The 22,390-nt window shown below is 40.8% G+C and overlaps 2 protein-coding genes across 3 annotated transcripts in view; one reads left to right on the top strand and one right to left on the bottom strand.

Annotated features, from left to right (window-relative positions):
* Positions 1–22,390, top strand: part of LOC310677313 (uncharacterized protein) — a 728,781-nt gene that overhangs the window by 338,856 nt on the left and 367,535 nt on the right. Inside the window, exon 9 of the mRNA XM_083440141.1 lies at positions 14,397–14,460. The gene's annotated coding sequence lies outside the window, so the exon portion shown is untranslated. The remainder of the gene's footprint in view (positions 1–14,396; positions 14,461–22,390) is intronic.
* Positions 11,132–21,296, bottom strand: LOC310677316 (uncharacterized protein). 2 transcript variants are annotated; one of them, XR_014511058.1, is made up of 5 exons: positions 21,123–21,296; positions 19,868–19,980; positions 17,623–17,773; positions 16,066–16,146; positions 11,132–11,537 (listed from the first exon to the last, which is right to left on the bottom strand). XR_014511058.1 is itself a non-coding variant. In XM_083440148.1 (4 exons), the coding sequence occupies exons 1-4, from the start codon at positions 21,140–21,142 to the stop codon at positions 15,925–15,927; spliced, it is 372 nt and encodes a 123-aa protein (XP_083296274.1). In that variant the 5' UTR covers positions 21,143–21,296; the 3' UTR covers positions 15,140–15,924. The 2 variants fall into 2 exon arrangements, 1 of the variants encoding a protein (XP_083296274.1); XM_083440148.1 differs by lacking the exons at positions 11,132–11,537; positions 16,066–16,146 and adding an exon at positions 15,140–16,012.

Genomic DNA, 22,390 nt, shown 5'->3' with positions numbered 1-22,390 from the left:
CCCTGTTGGAACTAAAGTTCACTGCAAGAACAGACCATTGTCTTTTACTTTCTTTTTGTCTCTCAATAGCAATAGTATTTTTCGTGACAGAGAAATATGATAAATACGGAAATAATTCTTTAGTATACTTGAAAACCCATGTACCTTTTGGAATATTAAATTTTACCACAACGTTGTTCTGGAGGAGTATGTGGACTTGATAACAGAAATTATTTTTAAAGGCAATAGCCTTTTATATGGCTGGTTAGCAGAGCGCACATAAGGCTGTTTTATTGTAATAAACTATATTATAATGGCAAATAAATTATACTATAGTCACTGTGCTTTGTTTTGACATTTAGCAGATGTCGTCCTTCTAGAAAAGAATAATGGATGGAACAAATTTCCACTTAAACTGATGCAAAATTGATATAATCTAACTATTAACAATTTGTCATAAAACCAAAACTATGAATTGCATTTTAAAGCTTGTCATAATATTTCTGTAACTAGGTTGATTACAGGGTAGGCATTGGGGACTTGAGGCACAAGTCAAATTTCATATAAATGATGTTTCATAAAATGTTTCTGCTCCTTTTAATGCAGTTGGGAATCATTAAGAATATATTTGTTCTTATTAAAAACTGCTTTCTGATGGTAATTCCAGTTCATTCCAAAAGCATAATTTACAGCTCTGAATATACTAAATACACTACTTTTTGTTTGTAATGGAAAATTTACTTAGGGAAGGAACTTCCTTCTACCACCAGTGAAGATGAGCCAACACTACCTATTCCTTCCTTCTTTCTTTTCCTTCCTTCCTTCCTTCCTTCCTTCCTTCCTTCCTTCCTTCCTTCCTTCCTTCCTATATGCTCTTGAAAAACTAAAAACTCCTGTCCCACTGCAAGTATAAACATTTGTGAAATGTTTAATTGTTCTTTTCATTGCTTTTTCCTGACCAAACTTTCATCATATTCACGTCATTAGATCTGGCTCCATAGCACAATGATCACTGTAGTCCATGCATTGGGAACCTCAAGGCTGGGTTACTGCAATGTGTTATAAGTGGGGCTGCCCTTGGACCTGGTCTAGAAACTCTAGCCTGGTGCAGAATGTGGCAGCCAGACTGCTAGTGGGGGCACATGACTGACAGCATATGAGACTGTTGTTAAAACAAATGCAGCGGCTGCCCATTTAGTACTGAGCCAAGTTCAAGGTCCTTGTGCTAATTGACGAAGCCCTGAACAACTTTAACAATTTTAAATCTTAGGTCCAGGGTACGTTAGAGACCACCTAAATCCTTATATCCTAGTTTGACCACTGAGATCCTATGTAAGAGCATCCCAGTCACACACCCCCCCAAGTTAATGAGGCTCATTTGACATTGACATGAACCTGAGCCTAGTCCTGTGGAATGTTCTTATCAATAGAGATTCAGCTGGCATCCTCAATTTTAACCTTTAAACATTTGCTGAAAATGTTTCTGTGGCACCTGACTTATGCAGACAATTAAGGAAACATTTTCTGCTGATGATCCGTAATTTTAAATCCTCATGCGGTTTTAATTATGTATATATATAATTGTTGTACGCTGGTTAAAATTGTGGCATACACATATTTTTATAAATAAATAAGATAATTAAAATGTCACTCTGTTCACTGTGTCATTCCTGACAGGACATGCTCGTGTGTGTAACTGAACTAGAAACAGAAAAGAAGCAGCTAACGGAGAGAAGACAGCACTAAGGAAGTCAGGGGAGCAATGGGGCCAGTGAGAGAAGAGAGAAAAAAATAGGGTGCATTTTTGCACGGTTGTTTTTTGAGGGGGAGTGGGGTGGATTTTACAACAGAACATTTGCTATTTCCTAAATCAAAACTGAAGAGAATTCAGTGCAGCTCCCCCTGCCACAAGCACAAGGAAATGTTGGTAGGGAAGGTGGAATCTCTTGCACTCAGCTGCTGCTCCATTGAGTAAGTGGAGCAAGTAGATTTCCAAAAGGGAGTGCCAGACCCCCCAAAGGTTTCTATGACGAGCTTTTACAAGCAACAGCCTTAACTTCTATTACTAGGGTTGCGTGCTTGTATCTGTTTTATGGATAGGTGAATCCACTGAACGTGAGTAGACTGAATAAAGCACTGGCTGATCTGTCAGTACCAGTTCTAATCAGAAAGGCTGAGAGTGAAGAATAAATTTATTGTTTGAGGCTATCTAAGTCCTGGTGGTTTACTGTAGAAGACAATGAAAAAGAATGACTGAAAGATGCCATTTCTTTCTACCAATAAGTGATACTTTTGATTCTTTACATTATAAATTCCCAAATTTAATCTTGGATTTAAGCAATTTAACTGTCAGAGCAATCGTGACACCCTGATCAGAACTACTGGAGGGGATTTGGGTTAGATGGAGGTGTCCCTCTGCTGAGAAATGAAAGCGGGGAGAGGGACTCCACCACCACAGAGGGCTCCTTTGCATTTGCTAAAACACAAGCAGTCGAGAAACTCCTACCTGCGGTATCAGGAGTTGAAGTCAGTAGTAGGTCAGCAATAAAAACCACTAGTGTTAGTGAAGTTAACTCTTTAGTCAAAGAAACCAAAACAGCACAGGCCTAGTGATCACAGCAACTGTTCCCAGTAAGGCTTGCCCCAGTGAGGCAGTTGTGAGGACTGAAGGTCCCCACCTTCCCACCACGCTCTAAGGCTCCTACCCTAGTTCCTTGCATGCCAAGGCCCTGTGACCCGCAGTTCCCTAGTGGATAATCAACACACGGACACGAGTATTAGGTTGTTTATATATATAAAGTACAAATTAGAAAACATGCATATTCACAACAAAAGAAAATACAAAAAAAAAAAAAATACATCTAACCAAGGGGATAAAATTAGAGAATATTTTGTCTCTTTTCATATTTACAGTTATTTATACCTCTATAAAATGCTATTCACAATAAAGCAGTGAAATGAAAGATATCAGAAAAAAGAAAAAAAGAACAAAGAAAGAATAAAGAAGTAAAAGAAAAAGATAATAGGTGAAAATTTTTAAAAGTAGATAAGTACTCACAATACATGGCCGTTTCCCATCTGTATTTATATTCAATTGTATAATTTTCATCTTGTCCTTAAATAGTTGTGTTTTTTTTTTAAAAAAAAAAAGACTTCCACCATTTACCTCACGTATTTTTTATAATCTGTTCGTCAGAACCTCTGTTCTTCATATTTTCCCTTTGGATTTCCTTAATGTCTCACTTTGTATTTTTTATATTACGCACAAGATTATTCTAAACACAACCAGATTTTTGTAGTCGAGCCCTGCTTTTGTAAATAATCATTTAAGAACTCCCATTGCTTCATAACCGTAGTTGTGTATTAGGTTTATGGGTTCAAATAGGCCATAACTTTATTGGTTACTGATGTGAGCGGATCGGCTTAGGCATTGGGTGAAGCCAGGCTATATCTCGACTCCCGCTATCTGCTGGGAGTCCGTCTAAGGGTAAACCACCAGTAGGGGGAGCCCTATGACTTACATCAAATAGGGGCACACCGATGGGTCACTGTTGTGGTCGTGGCATGGCCCTAGCCCATGCTCAGGCATCAGACAGAACCCATACCCCTGGATCCCTTTAACAGGATTCCCTTAATGAGGAGGGGCAGGCAGAAGCTACAACCTCCCCTCCATCCAAGCAAAGGCTTAACCTCACAAAGTTGTAACGATTGCTACAAGATGGGTGAAAACCAAATGGCTGTTGCCAATTTGCCTAGTGGAAAAATTACTACCCGGCCCCATCAATATGGTGGTCAACCTTTGTCCATAGCAAGGTCATATCATTACAAAGCATAAAAAAGAGGGTGGGCGGGTTGGGAGATCTGGCGAAGGGCGAGAGAGGATGGTTGTGCCATGGTTTAAATTCCCCATGGTCACGCCCCCTACTGGCACTGATTGGTCAGTGGGGCCAACCCTGGGTGAGGCTCTGTTCAATGCTGGTGACACAGCCAGGAAGGTACAAGGGGGCATCAATCTCTACCCCCCGCCGGATCACTGCTGCAACGCCACCCACCTGCAAAGGTGAGCCGATTTCCCCAGCAGTCTAAGGCTTTGTCACCTTGCCTCTTGTTGTCCAGCCCTCTTTATTTATCTGAATGTTCTGGGAGATGGGGGGGGGGGGAGTAAGCTGGTTGCACATACACTTACTACAGGAATGGTGGTCTTGCATCCCTTCCTGACCACTGGGCATGCTAGCTAACGGGCTGGGAGCACAAATATGGAGGGCATACCCTGTAACATTTCTCTGATGAAAATAGAGACGTCCCATTGCATAATAATAATTTTACTATTTATACCCCATACACATCTTATTGAGTTGCCCCAGCACTCTTGGCAGCTTCCAGCATATATTAAAAACGTAATGAAATGTTAGACATTTAAAAAAGCTTCCCTGTACAGGGTTGCCTTCAGGTGGCTCAGGGGTTGGATAACTCCATATCCTCCACTGTTTCTCCAATGAAAATAGGGACATCCTAAGGGAAAGTGGGACATTCCGGGATCAAATCAGAAACTGGTATGGCTTCTTTAAATCAGGGACGTCCCTGGAAAATAGGGACACTTGGAGGGTCTGGACTCCCTAGATTCTTCAGCAGTCTGACAGATCTCTGCCTCTTGACCCCACCCCCCTGCTTCAGCCTCTGATTCTGGACTGCTGTCTGCCACAACCTCTTCCTGCTCACTAAACCCTGTTACCTCTCCAGCTTCCAACACCTCCTCTTCCCAGTCTGCTCCCTCTTCTCCTTCTGACCACCACCAAGCTCCAGGCTCTAAGCCTTCTTCCCCTGGGGGTTCCCTTCAGGGTTCTGCATTCTTCTGCATCTAGCCGGTCCATGACATGCAAAAATAGTTTTACGTTATTTCATATTTTCTTACAAAGGAATGTAGATTATGGGCCTCTGATAACAAGGAGGCGACTGTGGGCAGATACTTAAATCTACAGGATGGATTGTGTTTTGGCTTCACTGAATTGAAGTTTCAGCCTTCCCGACATATGAAAACGGCCAAGTAAACAGTTATTTTCATGGAGGAGGGTCAAGATATTAAATGATATGCATGAAATTTCAGATATAGCTATATAATCCCTAGTATAGTAAGATAAGACCTTAGGAGCAGGCATTTTTTAAAAAAAAGCTTTTTATGAACCGCCCTAGTAGAGCAGTAATTGTTTCTTTTTGACACCCCCCTCCATGATGGAACCCAGGGCGGACCGCCCCCACCCCCCTTCCTACGCCCCGATGGTGGTTCTGAGGCTCTGGTTTGTGCCCTGCTGCATTCCTCATGCCGATTTAGGATTGCGCTGCACATGCAGGATTGTGGCCTTGCTCTTTCTGTTCATACATTTCTGAAGGATGGGCTGTAGCTACAGTTAATTAAAAGAGCCTATCAATTTCAGTTTGCAGCGTTCACCATGCTAGAATGCATAATTCTGCCTTGCAGATTAGGTTATGATGTACTGAATGCTAATAGGTAACCCTTAAAACAATAACATTTCCTTCCGTTTGCTTTCATCTTCAATATGTGTTGCTACATACCCATAGAATTAGGTCTCCACCCTCTTAATTTTCTTTCATATTTTATCATCATTCAATGTATTATTATTCTATTGCATTGATTATATTATCTCAGTAAAAGGATTTTAAAAGCCTGTAATTATAGTGCTACGTAGCCATAATACATTGATACTATTATTTTCAGAACATCCTTTTGTCGTTATATTTAATGCTCAAAATAATGCCAAATGATGAAATTCCAAAGCAATACTGAAAATGACAAAATCGGGTCATTTTAATTATCCATTGTTGCCATATGATAGTGGGACTAGAATAACATTTTCCCCCTCAACAGGTGCATCTATTCTTTTAACTAAAATGGGTGCACACTTTTTTTGTGTGGTTCTATGTTGTATCGGAATAAAGATGAATCCACCAGGCTAATCTGCAAAGATTATTCAAGTGTTAAAAGAATATAATTTCAACAAGATTGGATATTTAGTGAAAAAGCACCATGCAACACGCAACTACTAACTGATAGCATTTCCAGACCATTTATCATAAAATGCATTACTGGTTTTGTCATTAAGACAAGATTTATATCCTCCAGTTAATTGCTTTCACTTATTATTTTAAAGGCCATATAGTATATAAATCATATTGTTTTAACTTTAAAAGTATACAGAGCCTCTTCATGTGCAGTAGAACTGATGAAGGACAAAATGTATTTTGTTTCATATTAGACTTAAGAATTCCACCAAAGCTTTCAAATAAGACTATGACCAGTGTGCCGTTAATATATATTTTTTAATCCACACCATTGAAATCAATTTGCACCTTGAAGAGGAAGTATGGGATTAAATAACCATGAAGGTTGAATTACTTTGAAATACAATTTGGCTTAGAGTGAATGGCAAAGTACTGCAGATATCCTCTTATTGTAGCTGTCAGCACTATTTCAGGATTGCTCAACTTAGTCCCTATATCTTTGTGCTTGGCTCTGATGATGACTGCCGAAGCCCTATGCCAGACTCTGGTTCAGAGTGTTCTTATATCTCCAAGGAGCTTCCTGGTGGCCTTTCTAGCATCTCAGGTAGGGATTCCAGGGTGAAGGATGGGTTATGGACAGTCAGTTTGATTCATAGGGGGTTCTAGCCACTCCTCCAAGAATTCATTGGCTTTGGGTACCAAACTGATGTCTAGAAACCTATTTCTGTTCCATGTCACTTTTGTATGTGTTTACCATGAGTCCTCCTGTTCTGTTTCTACATTAATATGTGAAAAATATGGACACATGAAAATCTGCATATAAATATATATCAAAATGCACATTTCTAGACATACAATGTATCAATATGCACAATTAAAGCACACTTCGAAATGCCTTTTGAGCTGAGGATGGTGCTGGAATATTTGGGAAATACAAATTCCAGTTGATAACTAAGTTCCCATCTCTATGCTAGTTTGGGAAATTCAATATTGGACTTCAAAAAGTTTGAATTCACGAAAGATTTCTACTTTCTTCTTTTTTTAAAAGTATTTTTTAAACAATGTTCTTATATATTTAAATCGTTTTCATTTTTTGAACATATGCGATTACTTGACTCCCCGGACTTCCCCCCACCCCCACCCCGGTTTCCAATATTTATATACTCTTTCTATTGCATCTACTTTTTTCAAATTCATTTTATATCCTTTTTAAACTTTAGTCTTATTACATTATAAGTGTTATAACAATCCTGCTAACGTTTTTAAATATCTACAGTGATCTTTAAGGTGCTCTATAAATTTTTCCCACTCTTTGCTAAATTTCTTATCATCTTGGTGTCTGATGAAAGATTTCTAGTTTCAAGGTAATCAAAGACTCCTCCTCATAGAAGTTTGTGTGCTCTTTGCCCATGGGCTTGGCTTTAGCCAACATTTAAAGCATTTGGGATTTCTGGTGCCTCCGTTGCATAGCTCTCAGAAGTTGTCATTTGTGGCCAGAGTCAAACAGTAGAACAGGCGCAAATTGGATACAGACGTACAAGTCTGTTCAAATATATGCTTGAGTCCTCCCTAGAAGCCACTGACACTGACTGCTTCCTGCAACTTTCATGGAAACTCCTTAGGCCACACTGTGTCACCACTGCCATCTTTCTACATAGCTGTCACATAAAAAGTCCAGTACTCATATGTGCAATGTTTCAAAGGCCAGCAAAGAAAAGATGACTGTAATAGAATATGATGGTGATACAAGACCTATGCCAGGGGGCAAGATGCAACAAGGAGGTAATATAAAATGATCTGGAGTTTGAATTAGGCCTGGGATGGGACAGATAGTGGCAACCAGGAGACAATTTGTAGCTGCTAGTGATTTACCATCCTTGCCCCGTGATTTACCATCCTTGATACTGAAGCCCCAAGGTCAGTGTGCAAATGTTCCTAAAATTCTCATTTGGTTCACCTTTTAATTTTTTTTCTCTGCATTAGGTTGCAGGATCTTTGTATTTATTTGCTATATTTTGTTTGAGTTATTGGGAAATTGCCTGTTTTCTGATGCTGGTGTTTTGGTCCTCTTGGATAATGGAAGCTACTTTTTTAGAGTTTCCCCCTCTTCCTTTCCTAGTGGGGGATTTCAGCAGAGAGGGAGTGCTGTGGTGCCTTTCCTCCCCTGGGAGTTTTCTGCAGCTAATTTCCCAAAGTTGGCCTCCTGTTGGTCTGTTAATCTTAGCATGTGGTGGCCGTCTACCTTTAAGGAGTTTGTGTTGACCTGAGGACTCCTGCTATCCTGACACCCCACTTCCCACTCTATGGCACTCCCAATTACATTTCTGAACATGTATTTGGAACCAAGATTAGGTCAAATTCAGGGTGGGGGATTCCAAGTGGAGAAGTGACAGGTATGCAAAGGGTTAAAGACCCTTCACTCACTGCTTCTCCAATCCAAATTGTGTCCTCAAAAGCAGCTGCCCTCATCCCCTCCAAAGGTATCAGGGCAGGTGCGCAAAACATTTCCTTAGGCCCTCAGACTCATGTCTCTGATTGATGTCAAAACACCAGATTACTGTCCTTGAAACATGACATTTAAGATGTCAGCAGAGGAACACATTGCCTTTAGAAGCCAAGACAATTTAGATGCTTCATGGATATTGCTGCCCACTTCCCCCGCCACCACTGCTAGAAATGCTGGTTGGTTTATCTTGCCTTCAACTTGTATTTGCATCCTCTTGCTTTGCTAGCGTTTCTCTGTATTTCTTAATGTGATTATTTATATGCTAGGAGCGCTGTCTACCCTGTTATCAGTGGTATAGTTTCTGGCCATGTATTTGTTCCCTGGAATTAGTTTTTCTTTTCTTTTCTCCCTGTAGTTTACTGCTAAACTTTGTTTTCGGGCGTTTTAAAACTATTTTATTTATCCCTAGCATTACATTTCTTTAATAAGTTTTTGCTATCGCACTGCAACATTTTCAAGAAAGATAACTGGAGTTGGGAATTTGGATGTTGGGTCACCAAGGAAGTTCACTAGACAACAGAATTATGCTAATCAGAAAGACGATTACTTCATTTTCTTTTTAACACATGATACTTTGCATATATGAATGACATTTTCTTCAATATTTCATCTTCTATGGTGTGGGGGTTATATAAATCTTCACATTATGCCACTCTCTTTCCTTTTTCATACTTCCAGCTATCTCAGGTCTGCTAAATGTCTCCCTCTAGCCAGTCCTGACAACTCAGCCAAGTGCTCCATGTTCATTCCCCATTTTTCTTGGTGCATTCGGGGGGACAGGACCCACAGCTGTGGGAATCATCGCTTGCTTTTTGCCTGACATCTTGCTTAAGTTATGCAGGACTAGGAGAGCAAGATACCAGGCATTCCGTATTTCATGTTCAGGAAATGATGGGATCTTCAATATGAATGTTGAAGTAATCACCACCACTGGCACATTCCATAGGAGAGGAAGTGAGGGAGTGGCCCCATTTTCATTAAGTGAGAGAAAATGAGCTGAGAGGGGAAGTGATTCCCCCTCCCCTCCAGGATTTAGCAGGCATTCCATGGTTCAGGTGGAATGCCATAAGGGTAAGTAGAGAACAAAGAGAGGAACTGGCAATCTTGGCCATTTAGAACCAAATTAAATTTTTTTGTTAATTGTGCGTAAGTAATTAATTATGTGTGGCTTTGAATTATTTAAGTTGCTGTTCCTGTATGAACAGCTGTATGAGTATGAGTCTTGCCAAATAAAATAGAAGCATGTCAAAGATATATTCTCAGATTTTAAAAGGTGGACCAGTGGACTTGCATGCAACAGAAAAGCAAGAGTTTGGGTTTTTTTATTTAAATTTTTTTAAAATGGGTTCTAAATGTTTTATTTGAGGAAAATGCAATATGAAATCCAACTTAATAGCCATTAGCAATATAAAGAGAAAGATCAGAGCTTTCCACAGTTATCTGTGTGGATTTTCCTTTGAACATTCCCTTCACTCCCCAGTGAAATTTCCAGAGAGAAATGGGAAGTTGAGCAATAAGTAAAATGAAGCATTGAATGATAAGGATGACTGGAAGATATCACACTAAATGAAGAAGAGGAAACCTGAACTCATTCTGTTTTGGGGTAAATTCAGCAAAATACAAGCCGAGGGCTGCAAATATGCATTTGGCTTTGTATGGAAAATATAATGTACTTTGAGTAAATGAGGCTTGGCTGAAGAAAGAAAAGAAAATGGTGTGACATTCAAAGACAAGTGTGGTGTTTACAGAAGATGAAGAAAATAGTGTGGCACAGTACTGACAGTGGAAGGCTGCTCATGAGCCAATATTTATATTTCTGCTGTTTTCATGATATAAATTTAATTATGTATGGGTGCAAAATGCTAAACTCCTAAGTAAAGCCTCCCAGAAGTCCGATAGTTGATCAGTAGTGCCTGCATGGTGTCTACCTCACATCACATGAAATCAAAGTGCTTGTGTTGTTTGACTCCAGCCACCAAGGTTTGAGCTAGAGGTTAGCTAGAGATATCCCTGAGGTGACAGGGTTGTGCTCTGTTCCCAGGGCAGTTCTGCCAAAGAAACTGAGAGTTTATCGCAGTGGTAGTCTGAAATTTTTTTGTTCTGCAATGTGTGCGCATGCTGCTTTGTGTTGGCCTTTGATGTCATTTTCTTCTTTAAGTGAAAACTTAGAAGTAATCATTCCTGCCTCCTTGAGGCAACTTCCTCTGGAATCATTCAGACACATACACAGGCTGTTCCATTTTTCCATACAGCATTCTCTCCCTCCCCCAACTCCTCTTTCTCTTCCAGCAGACAAGTACTACCCAATAAAAGCATTTTTTTCTTTCTTAGTTTTCCTTCAGTTCCAAAACACAGCATCCTTACAGATGAAATATGAATTGCACATGCCGGAGAATGGAGTAGTATCTACATTGTATTGGGAAGCAGTTAATTTGGTGCTGATGTTCATTTCCCTTTTTTGTAGTCAGATCTTCATAATGATGTACAAAATATACAGTGTGAATATTGTAGAATTAGGCATCTGCCACTTTAAAAGCTGAAACAGGCAGTTAGGCAAGGTTATTGGAGTCATTGTCCCTGAGCTTTTAAAAGACGTATATATATATACAAGACATATTTACTCAAGAGTTCCTTGAAATCAAAGATTTTCTCTGAGATCCCATAGGGCATGGAGTGGTCAACCTGTGGCTCACAAGATGGTTGGACAGCTATCAGCCCCAGTGAAGATAACCAATAGTTAGGGATTATGAGAGTTGTAGTTCAACGACATTTGGAAGGCCACAGGCTAGCCACCCCTGCTATAAGTAAAGAGGCAGCGGTACACGGCGTTCGATGGTCACTTTGCTTGATCTGTTGCTTGCTGCTTGCAGTCCCGATGTCAAGAGCTATGGAGATTAGGTTCTGCCCATGTAGGTTGCAGAGCCTGAAATGCTTCTAGCTTCCTGTTCAGATTAACTATCCCCAGTCCTGCCATGCTACCTCTGTCCTAATTCTGTGCATGACAACTGCTCCGTTGCAGGATGATGCATTTACACTTGGGAGGGCGGAAGGAGAAGAAATGACAAAGCAACCAATTAATATGTGTACAAATCAGCAAAAAAGAAAAAATGGTAAAACAAGTGCCATACTTGGATTGATGAGATCTGGGTTCAAATCCCCACTCAAGCATGGTGCTTACCTTGGGAAAGTCACCCTCTCTTCCCCCTAACTTACCACATAGGGTAATTGTGCTTGTGAGGATATAGGAGGATAGAACCAGGGTATGTAGTCCTGAGCTCACTGACGTGTGATAAATAAATGCAAAAATTCACAGGCGTATGACTACACCCACCACTTCCTAAATCTTAATAGCAAAAACCAGAAGAATATTAAAGGGATCTCAAATTGGCATTGGTGCCCATTCAGGTTTCCAGATTTCGTATCTTCAGTCTGAACTGATATCTAGGGAAATGTTAGAAAGCAAGCTGCTGTAATGCAGAGGATGTGCCATTTCTAGATAGCTGCTGGATTTTGCACCACATAATCTGTAGTGTTCCAGAAATTAAATCTCAAACATTGCAGTGGTAGTCCATCACTTAATTCTTGATGTGTTTGTTGTTTGATGGTGTTAACATCAGGCACATAAAATTGTGTAAGCCAAAATTGGTATTAATTATCCTGTGTCAGACAGTTCTAATACTTCTATTATTACTGTAATATGACTATATGTTTTGATTTTATTGCCAATCTGTCTTTGACCTGTCCTTTTAATGACTGCAGTCTAATTTACAGTGTGCTTGCAATGCCATTGGATTTCCAAATGAAATGAAATAAAGTAAACAGTTCTTACGTTAAATTATTTAAGCTGCGGGTGAAATGAGGATTGCAGAAATACAAGTGCTTTGTCTAAAGTACAAACAGTGAAGTGATTTAACCTTTAAGCCAACCTTTATGTTCTTAAGAAAATAAGTGAAAACTCCTTGTGAAGAAAGGCCAAACTAGCCATTTTCCACAGATGCACATAACCATATCCCAACTGCCCTTTTTAAATAGGAAAGGCTGCTTTCAGGTAGGATAAATGATGGAGAGGGAGGGGTGCTTAACGCTTTTCCCTGTCAATTGTTTTCATGCTCCAAATCCCTCCCCAGCAGCTTTCTCGCAAGTCAGAGTCCCTAAAGGGACCAACATGTGTTTTGGAACTCCAGTAGAGGAGGGCTGTTTGAAGGTGATAAATGGCAAGCAGAGAAATGATATAGTTGCATGTGTCTCTCTGTAAAGTTTAGCTCGGCCCTTTAAGGACACCCAATGTCCTTTTCCCTTTCAAGATGTTTTTCTAAGGCCTCATTCACCTACACATCACAGGTGTGTACTGAGGTTAATGCTAGGTTCTTAGATGATTATGAGGCTGCTTTGCTCTGTATCTTTAATGAGTTCTCCAAGGAAAGTTATATGGCTCTCACATTGCACGAACTTGCGAAAAGGAAAGCAGCTTCACACAGCTTTCCAGCTAGATATGGTAATTACTGTCTAAACAGGACAAGCTTACTGCCATGATGTATGCAATGAGAGCAGCAGAGAATACCTCAAGTAAACGAGTAATGAGTCAGGGTCCTGGGGAAAAGAGTTGTTCTTAGATGTTATGGGTTTTATCCTGCCAAACTTGGCCTACCACAAGGTCTTGTGTCAATGAGCAACACTAAAATCAGACATCAAACGTTGGATTAGCCACAGCAGAACACACTAATTGCCCATTGCTGAGTAAGGACTTGGGATCACTATGTGGAAAGGAGATCTCAGCAGGAAAGTGAATCAGTCTGCTTCTGCTTCATCCTATTTCTACATTAAACTGTGGTTGTTGGTTTTTTTAAAAAAATGAATGAAGTACATATTTAAACAAATGCTTGCTAACATTTATTTCAGAATATTTTTCTGAATGTTGCTTCTCTCAAAATACACATTTGTAAATGTCTTTAGAGGTGAGATCTTAATTGGAACATTCACAAAGGGGGAATCTGGAGGATAACATGTGAATATGGGAGATCAGATTAGTTCATATCAGAGTGTGCAAAGATCCATCTCCTCAAGCATTTTAATTTTATGCTCAGTAGGAATGTATAAACTGCCATAGGTTAGGGGAAATTAGGTGCCCCTAACTCTTTGAAAGAGGCTTAGAGTATGGAAGAAGATCAGGATGAGGTGCTAGACAGAAGACACTGGCTGCCGTCATTTCCAGACTTCCCTGGATTTCTTGAGAATGGGGTACAAACAGCTACAAGCGATGGGAATCTACCTATGTACTCCAGCCATGTACTTGAATTGCATCCCATAGTACAGCCAACTTCTAAGGCAGGGATGGGGAAACAGATATTGATGGACTCTAACTTCCAGCAGTGACAGCCAGCATGGCCAAAGAACAGGGACGATGGGACTTATAGTCCAACAACACCTGGAGGGTGAGAGGTTCCCCATCCGTGCTTGAAGGTTAGGGTGACACTTTGAATGAGAAGGTGCACTGAGTGTTTGTAGATTGGTGCCAGAATGAAAACTTCTCACTCGCCTAGAAGTTGAACTGGAGTTTATGGTGCTCCTGCTCATACTCTATTTGACTAGCTGAAAACCCTGCAATTCCCTTTCCATGAATAATCCATTAAGCTCCTGGATGTTCCTAAAACAAATATGCAGAGGCTAAAACAATAAGTATTTTCATAATATCTCTTCCTTAAACAAGAACATAATCACATGCTTTAATGCCCTATACTGAGAAATTCTTCTAAACGGAATCTTTACTAGCAAGCTCTACTTGTTCTTTAATTAACACTGTCTGCATTAACTAACTTCCTTGTTCCTGGTCTTGAGAAAAGAAAAGCTAGCTAAGCACCGACCATTGATTTGTTTCCTTTTTTTCTCATTGCAGGATTAACTGAACATTGGCAAGTAGAGGGAGTGCAGGAGAAATTCTATTCAGTTCGCATTTAAAGGTAAACCTACTTAATGTCCACTGTCCGAAAAATATGCAAACTGAAAAACAGCTGTCCTTTGAAATTTGCACTTTTCCAAATTTTGCAATGCAAACTGTGCATATAAACGTGTGTGTTAGGGACAATAATATACAAAATGCATTCTATGGGGGGAAATTGCTCCCCCAAAATGTGTATGGTAGACAGTCCAAATTGCACACCAAAATGTGTATATTAGTAGTGGAGCCTAGTGTAAATTAGAGGTTAAAGGCAGTGTTTTATATATATAACTCGCCTTTGAGCTTATTGACTTGGGGATGTTTCCCAAGGAAAACTGTCCTTTCTATAATGTGATCCTTTCTGGCATCCCAGGAAAAACAGATAATTGGAATTTTGCTCATAAATGATTTTACAAACAAGCTGTAATATCAAAATTATACCACAAGGCAAGCCATAACGTATATGCAAAGAACTATTTGGTTCAGGACCTGGCTTCCCAAAGTGGCCAAGAAGAGGGTATAGTAAGCCCAAAAGAAGGACCAGCACAGAACCCATTCCTCACTGTTCTTCCCTACCAAGTCCCTACCAAGTGCCTACTGTTCTTCCCTACCAAGTGGAGGTAGTAGCTTACAGCAGTTAAGATTATTAGCCATTACTAATGGCAACTTAGTGCGCTTTGAATTGGTCTGCTCACCATTTAAAGGCATCCAGGTCCATTTGGTCTGATCCAACAGGCCTCCTCTTTTAGTCTTAAAAGGCCAGCTTAGACATATTTGACCAATGGGAAGTTACTGAAGCTAAACTTCAAGGATAAGGCCATATGCTAATCCAATATGGCTGACTGCTACACTGAAACCTCCCTCTAGAGGAATCTGTCTTACCAGTTTAGAACTTTCCATCTTGGGGTTGGTGGTGTCTGCTGCACCCCCTCAGTACACCTTTAAGATCATGTGCTGAGAGGAGCAATACACAGGACTTATTCAAGACTGTCACAGGGCACCCTGAGAGGTCAGTTGGATATGTGTTTTCCTTTGTTTTCAGTGCAGAGCATCAACTGTTCCCCATCACTAGAATGGATGAGGTATTGGGCTGAAAGCTCTTTCTGTAATGAAAATGCAAGTCTTTTTTGGCTCCCACAGATTTCCACAGCAGTTACCAAATGTCAGAGCCTGACCCAGAGTGTTCAAAATTGATGGTCCTGAAACTTCTCTCTATTGTTGTTCATAAAGAAAAAGGAAAGCTTAAGAGAAAAATATATATATATATATATATATATTTAAGTAGCACAAATCCTATGCATGCTTCCTAGTTCAGCTTTTGCTAATCATTCATACAGCACAAATTTTCTCATTAAAATGAGTATCCCAGAGAGGCATTTGATAAAAAAAATACCAGAAGTATATTTGGAAACACATCAAAATGTCACAGTAATATCAGAATCTCTGTACGCTGAGTGTTGATTTATAAGTTCAGAAGAATCTTGTGCTATGACTCTCCTGGGGACATACTGCTTGAGAATGTGGGCAATAGATTGCATAATTGAATGCTCCTCCAGATCAAGAATTCCATATACCTTAGAGAGATAGAGAAAGAGAGAGAGAGAATGCTAGTAGCAAGAATTATCACCTGCTCTCCTACCCAAAATGCACAAGAAGGTTTTGATGTAGCTGCTGCTGCTGATGTTGTTGTTGTTGATGTTGGTGATCCCTTCTGCAGTATGTGGATTGGGTTCTTTGCATGAGTAATTTACAGTTATCTTTATAAGCTTGTGGAATATTTTAGCCTTGACAGTGTTACTACTACTGTCTAACATGCGTTTGACCAAACTGTGGGAGGCAGTGGAAGACAGGAGTGCCTGGCGTGCTCTTGTCCATGGGGTCACGAAGAGTTGGACACGACTAAACGACTAAACAACAACAACAACAAATAATTCGCAAATGGAAGAAACACAAAATAACTGTCAACCTTCCTCGGACTGGTGCTCCATGAAAGATCTCATCTCGTGGAGTTGCAATGATCAGAAGAACGGTGATGAAGCAGCCCAGAACTAGACGGGGGGAACTTGTCAATGATCTCAGGGCACCATGAAAAAGTTGGTAACACACTACGCCGTGAAGGACTGAGATCTTGCAGAGCCCGCAAGGTCCCCTTGCTCAAGACAGCACCTGTACAGGCCCATCTGCAGTTTGCCAATACACATCTGAATGACCCAGAGGAGAAGTAGTGAAAATGTTGTGGTCAGATGAGACCAAATTCGAGCTCTTTGGCATCAACTCAACTCGCTGTGTTTGGAGGAGGAGGAATGCTGCCTATGACTCCAAGAACACCATCCCTACTGTCAAACATGGAGGGGTACATATTATGCTTTGGGGGTGTTTTTCTGCTAAGGGGACAGGACACCTTCACCGTATCGAAGGGACGATGGATGGGCCCATGTGTCATCAAATCTTGGGTGAGCACCTCCTTCCCTCGGCCAGGGCATTGAAAAAGGGTCAAGGATGGGTATTCCAGCATGACAATAACCCAAAACACACAGCCAAGTCAACAAAGAAGAAGCACATTAAGGTCCTGGGGTGGCCTAGCCAGTCTCCAGACCTTAATCCCATCAAAAATCTGTGGAGGGAGCTGACTTGGAGAGGATCTACAAAGAGGAGTGGGACAAAATACCTCCTGAGATGTGTGTAAACCTGGTGGCTACCTACAAGAAACGTTTGACCTCTGTAATTGCCAACAAGGGTTTTGCCACCAAGGACTAAGTCATCTTTTGCAAAGGGATCAAATACTTATTTCACTCATTATAATGCACATCAATCTCTGACTTTTGTCTTCCGGGTTTCTGGGGGTTTCCCTGTTGTTATTCTGTCTCTCACAGCTACAATAAACCTACCATTAAAATTATGGACTGGTCATTTCTTTGTCAGAGGGCAAACGAGCAAATTTAGCAGGGGATCAAATACTTCCCCCCCTCACTGTAGAAGGTAAGTCACTGCTGTTTACTGAGAGGGTGAGGGGCAAAAGGGTGGTGAGGTCAGTGCAACTGTCCCAGTGGAGCCAGCCCAGTGCTCCTACTAGTGTGTTCTCACCCCATTGCCCTCTCCACCACCTTATCCCTTCTGGGAGGTCAGGTAAGTGCCTCTTCCCCAGCCCACCAACTGCTCCCAGTGTTATCATTAGCACTCTTACTTTAAAGCTTGATGTGTGTTGGAAGCTGTAGATGCATTGATTGGCAGCAAAGCTCTTCCCATCGGATAGTAAAGATTTTCACTTTCACAACTTCTGGGCTTCTGAGTACAGATGGCACTTAGCTTCTCAAAGACAATTGGCTTTATCTTGGCTATAAATTGAGGAATTTCTTATGAGTGTGCTTTGATTTAGTCACATTGATTGCAGAAGCAATCTCTGTAGTCTCTTAAAAGTTTAGAAAGGACCTCAGAAGCTATCCTCATTGGCTACCATGAAATATGCACTTTAAGCTCTGCAATTGTCATTGTCCAGAAGCTCCTTTCTTGTATTAATGTCCTGAAGATGTAATCCCTCCTTTTCCCCGCTTTGTCTAACTGGAAAGTTTTGAAGTTACCATTTCATTGTTAGCATTGCTTTCTTTCTTTCTTTTTTTGTATCCAGCACTGCAGTTGCAGACTGAACAGCTTCATACATTTCATAATAGCTCTAGTAGGTACTTTCAGCTTGCCTAGATTTATCTAATAATTAAGAAGCAGGTTTCGGCTATGGGATGTGTATTATAATTGGAGTAATTATGCATATGTTTGTCCACAGTTATGGCTTATGCTACGTTCACATTACTGACATTGTCAGTGGCTAAAGCAAATGATTTTCCAATATCAGGCTCCCCAGACACATCATAATTTCACTCCCATTGTATTTTGTGGTGCGTTGTGGCACTTTTCTCTTATTTTGGTATACTCTGAGGGTGTGGTGTTATATTCATTACCAAATATTGGATTGCCTCCACCTGCATTTGTACTAAAAATTACAGAGCCTTGTTGGTGGTAACAAACTGAAGATGTTTGCTATTACACACAAGCATACTTGGCTGCATCTGCTACTAACTGAATGGGGAGATTCCTGGAGCCTCAGCCTCATGCTGTTATTTATTTAGTTAGTAGATTTCTACTCTGCTTTTCAGCTAGAGTCCACAAAGTGTCTAACAACTAGGACTGGGCGGATCTGTCAATTTTGGTTTCTCATTTTTCTACTCTTAAGTTCAGTTCTCCTCATTTCCACATAATTATTTTGGGAGGAAGTCCTCATGAAAATTCATCAGCATTTTAATGTGGGTGTTGTTGTTTATTAAATTTGTATACCGCCCTTTGTGCATAGATCTCAGGGTGGTTCACAACATCAAATTAAAATATAAAAAACACAATGTTTCTTACTAGACTCGTTTTTACGCAAGTTTGCCTACTATACTTTTTGCAAAGCAATTTCCCCTCCTGCAATGCATTCTATATATTATTTCCCGCAACATATGCATTTTTATGATCACTTTCCCTCAGTATCTGCATATTTGTACATCTTACTTGGCTGGATAGCTACATTGCAACATTTGGAGAAGCAGGAATTCCAAATGATGGCTGTGTATCTGTTCTTCTATTGTTTTAGAAAGTGTGTCTTAGCTAGGTTCGCATTTAAAACCACATACTCACAAAACAACCAGCCCCACTAAGCAGGAGACAGCCTCAGGTGTTCTTTCCCACAGGGCAGAAGTGATGTTGACCCAGAGGGTGGCAGTGGCAACAGTCTGACTGAAGCAGGCCCTGATGTCACCTGTGTCCTTGCTTAACTTGGCAAAACTTACCGTGTGTTGACTTGTACTGTCAAAATATAAATGCACCGTCTAAGAGCAGACAGTTTCATTTTGCAAATCAAACCACTCTTGTGGATATGATTATTCATCAGTGAATGTAACTGTGCAATCCTGCCCAGAATAGCTAGCAATTTATGATGGCTGTGCAAATGAAATCTAACTTTGAGGTAGGAAAAGTTTGTTTGTGTGTGTGTTGTCACAGAAGTCAGTAAGGGAACCTGGTAGAAATGGGTTTAGATGAAAATGTAAATGAGGGCAATTCATAAAAAGCAGAGGTGCATGAAGTATTGGCTCCATGCCTGTTTGACCATCAGGGCAGTGCCTCAGATTTTTGTGTCCCCCCCCTCCTTCTCCTTTCCCCCCACATTCCAATTCTCTCCCTCTTGTCACAGGTCATGATAAATACAGCTTGCCATAATGTCTGAACTAGACCAAAAATCTGTATCCTGAAACACCGGGGTAGCTTCGAATAACAGCATTTTTAAAAGAAAAAAACAGAAAGCAAAACAGAAATAAAGCAAGTAACAGAGCGAGGTCACATAGAGAGTCTCTGGTTTCTACTGCAAGAAGATGGAACTATGGGTGGTCTTAATAACTCACCTTTGCCACTGAAGGTTGCTTTTGGCCCTGTTCCTGTTAGATGTCTGAAGTTACCACAGGTGGTGAACAACAGGAAAACCTGTGATGTGCTGCAAATTTCCTCCCCGACTGCTCTAGGGTTAGGGGGCAAGTGATATTTCTGTTCTTGCTAACAAATAACACCATAATGATTTTTAAAAACAGCTTTCAAACCACAGTAACATTTTTTACTTTGTGGAATATTTGACAACACTTGACCAGGGTAAATACAGTGGTACCTCAGGTTAAGTACTTAATTCGTTCCGGAGGTCCGTACTTAACCTGAAACTGTTCTTAACCTGAAGCACCACTTTAGCTAATGGGGCCTCCCGCTGCCGCCGTGCCGCCGGAGCACGATTTCTGTTCTCATCCTGAAGCAAAGTTCTTAACCTGAGGTACTATTTCTGGGTTAGCGGAGTCTGTAACCTGAAGCGTATGTAACCTGAAGCGTATGTAACCCGAGGTACCACTGTAACAGGCAGTCAAGTGGCCACATTTAATTGACTCTTGTGCCAACCCTATACCCAGTTCCTACGTAAATCCTTTACTATCCTTGTCTAATGATCCTAGCAGAACCACTGTCTATCCTACTGGGCTAGGAGAATGCACACAAATGGCCTGTGACAGGGAGAAGGTTAAGATCAAAGTCGAACGCTGCAATCTAAGCAATATCTTGATAAAACCACAGAGGAAGAAGTACTATGGTGTGTGTGCCTTGCTCTGTTACGTCTGGAGGTCAGCCAAGATTCCTATTTACTATTAAGACATGATAAAAAAAATTTTTAAAATTATGCATGGCATGGAGAAAGTGGGTAGAGAAAAGTTTTCCTCCCTCTCTCATAAGACTCGAACTTGTGGACATCCAATGAAGCTGAATGCTGGAAGATCCAGGACAGATAAAATAAAGTATTTCTTCATATAGAGCATAGTTATACTACAGAACTCGCTCCCCCAGGAGGCAGTGATGGCCACCAACTTGGATGGCTTCAAAAGAGGATTGGGCAAATTCATAGAGGCTAAAGCTATCAATGGCTTCTAGCCATGATAGCTGTGCTCTGCCTCCATGGTCAGAGGCAGTAATGCTTCTGAGTGACAGTTGCTGGAAACAGCAGGAGGGAGAGGTGATCTTGGGTCTTGCTTATGGGTTTCCCCTAGGCATCTGGCTGGCCACTGCAAGAACAGGATGCTGGACTAGATGTCCTTTGGCTGATCCAGCAGGCTCTTCTTACGTACTTACGTTCCTGTACCTGCGACCATTATCTCTTCTTTATTTGATGCTGAACCACCCTGTGTTATTTACTGTAAGTAGAAGCTCTGTAGTAAATGGGGTGTCTGCCTGGTTTCTCCTGCCCTCGTTTGGCTGCCTGTTTCAGTGAGAGAGGTACTGAAAGCCACTGTGTTTGTCCACTGTTGCCAGTCACCTGAGTGACCTCATGCTGATACTGCCTTAAGTATCAGCAGAAGACAACCTGGCCATTGTGACTTCATGATGGTGATGATGATGATGATGATGATGCCTGAAGAGAAGAAAACACTGATTCTTGTCATCACTTTCACGAAGAAGGTGTTGTTTTGCATCTCAGAACAGATGAAGTCTCTTAACTGCCTTTCTTACTCTCCCATCCTTCTGCCTTTTCTCAGGGAGGCTCCATGGCATCCACCACTGGTTTTTTGGACCTCTGGCAGCTGCCCTGTAATTTATGTTAGCTGCCACTATCTCTCTGTCACCTGCCATTCATTTCTCTAATGCAGGGCCAGAAGGCCACATTTCCTTTTGCCAAGCCAATGTGTGGAGAGGCAAGAAGAACAAAGATGTGATCCTTAACTTTGTTTCATGCTGGGGGGAAATTAGGAGAAGTGAGGTATTGACTGCTTCATGGCTCAAAGAGAGGTGCCAGTCACCATAGTTAGTTGAAGGAATCTTGAGACTCCCTGCTAGTCAACCACCAATACCAGTACTGTTTATTTTATTTTTATTTTATTTTTTGCTAAGTGTAATACTTTTAAATTGACCGCATCTCTGAAATGAATAGTATATTCATTCTCTTTATCCAGAAGGACAAGCGTGAGTAGAGACTCTTGCTATTGCTTTTACGAAGTACATAAATGTATATTTTTATCTGCCCAGTGACTGTGACCAGTATGGGCCATGCAACTAGCAAGGAGCACGAAGCTGCCTATACATTACAGTATTTCTCATTTTGAGCATGTTCCTGTGAAAGTAAGCACCATTGATTTCAATGGAATGGAGTTAGAGGGCAATCATTGGAATGCAAGGGCCGTCTTCTACTCCCCACAGAAATGCACACCACCTACCATGGAAATATAGAAAATATACATTTTAAGAAGTTTTGTAAAAGTTCTTTGTCGCTGGAGTTTCAAGTCATTTCGTACAGAGTCTGAGCAGAATCTAAGTCAGTGGATGATGCGCAGGTAATAATTCATTTTTCTGCAGAGAAAATCAAATTTCATGTCCTTGCAAAATCTAGGCTTCTTTGAAATGTG

Source organism: Podarcis tiliguerta (genome assembly GCF_965153285.1).
Source record: "Podarcis tiliguerta genome assembly, chromosome: 5".
In the NCBI taxonomy this organism is placed as follows: domain Eukaryota; kingdom Metazoa; phylum Chordata; class Lepidosauria; order Squamata; family Lacertidae; genus Podarcis; species Podarcis tiliguerta.
Note: the sequence above shows the minus strand (reverse complement) of the source record. Positions and strands in the feature narration are given on the sequence as shown.

Coding starts and splice junctions, on each gene's coding strand:
- LOC310677316 (XM_083440148.1), bottom strand. CDS start 21,142: ATGGTCGCAGGTACAGGAAC. Junction 19,981..21,122: donor ATGGTCGCAGGTACAGGAAC/GTAAGTACGTAA, acceptor CCCTAACCCTAG/AGCAGTCGGGGAGGAAATTT. Junction 16,013..17,622: donor AACACACATCAAGCTTTAAA/GTAAGAGTGCTA, acceptor TATCTCTCTAAG/GTATATGGAATTCTTGATCT.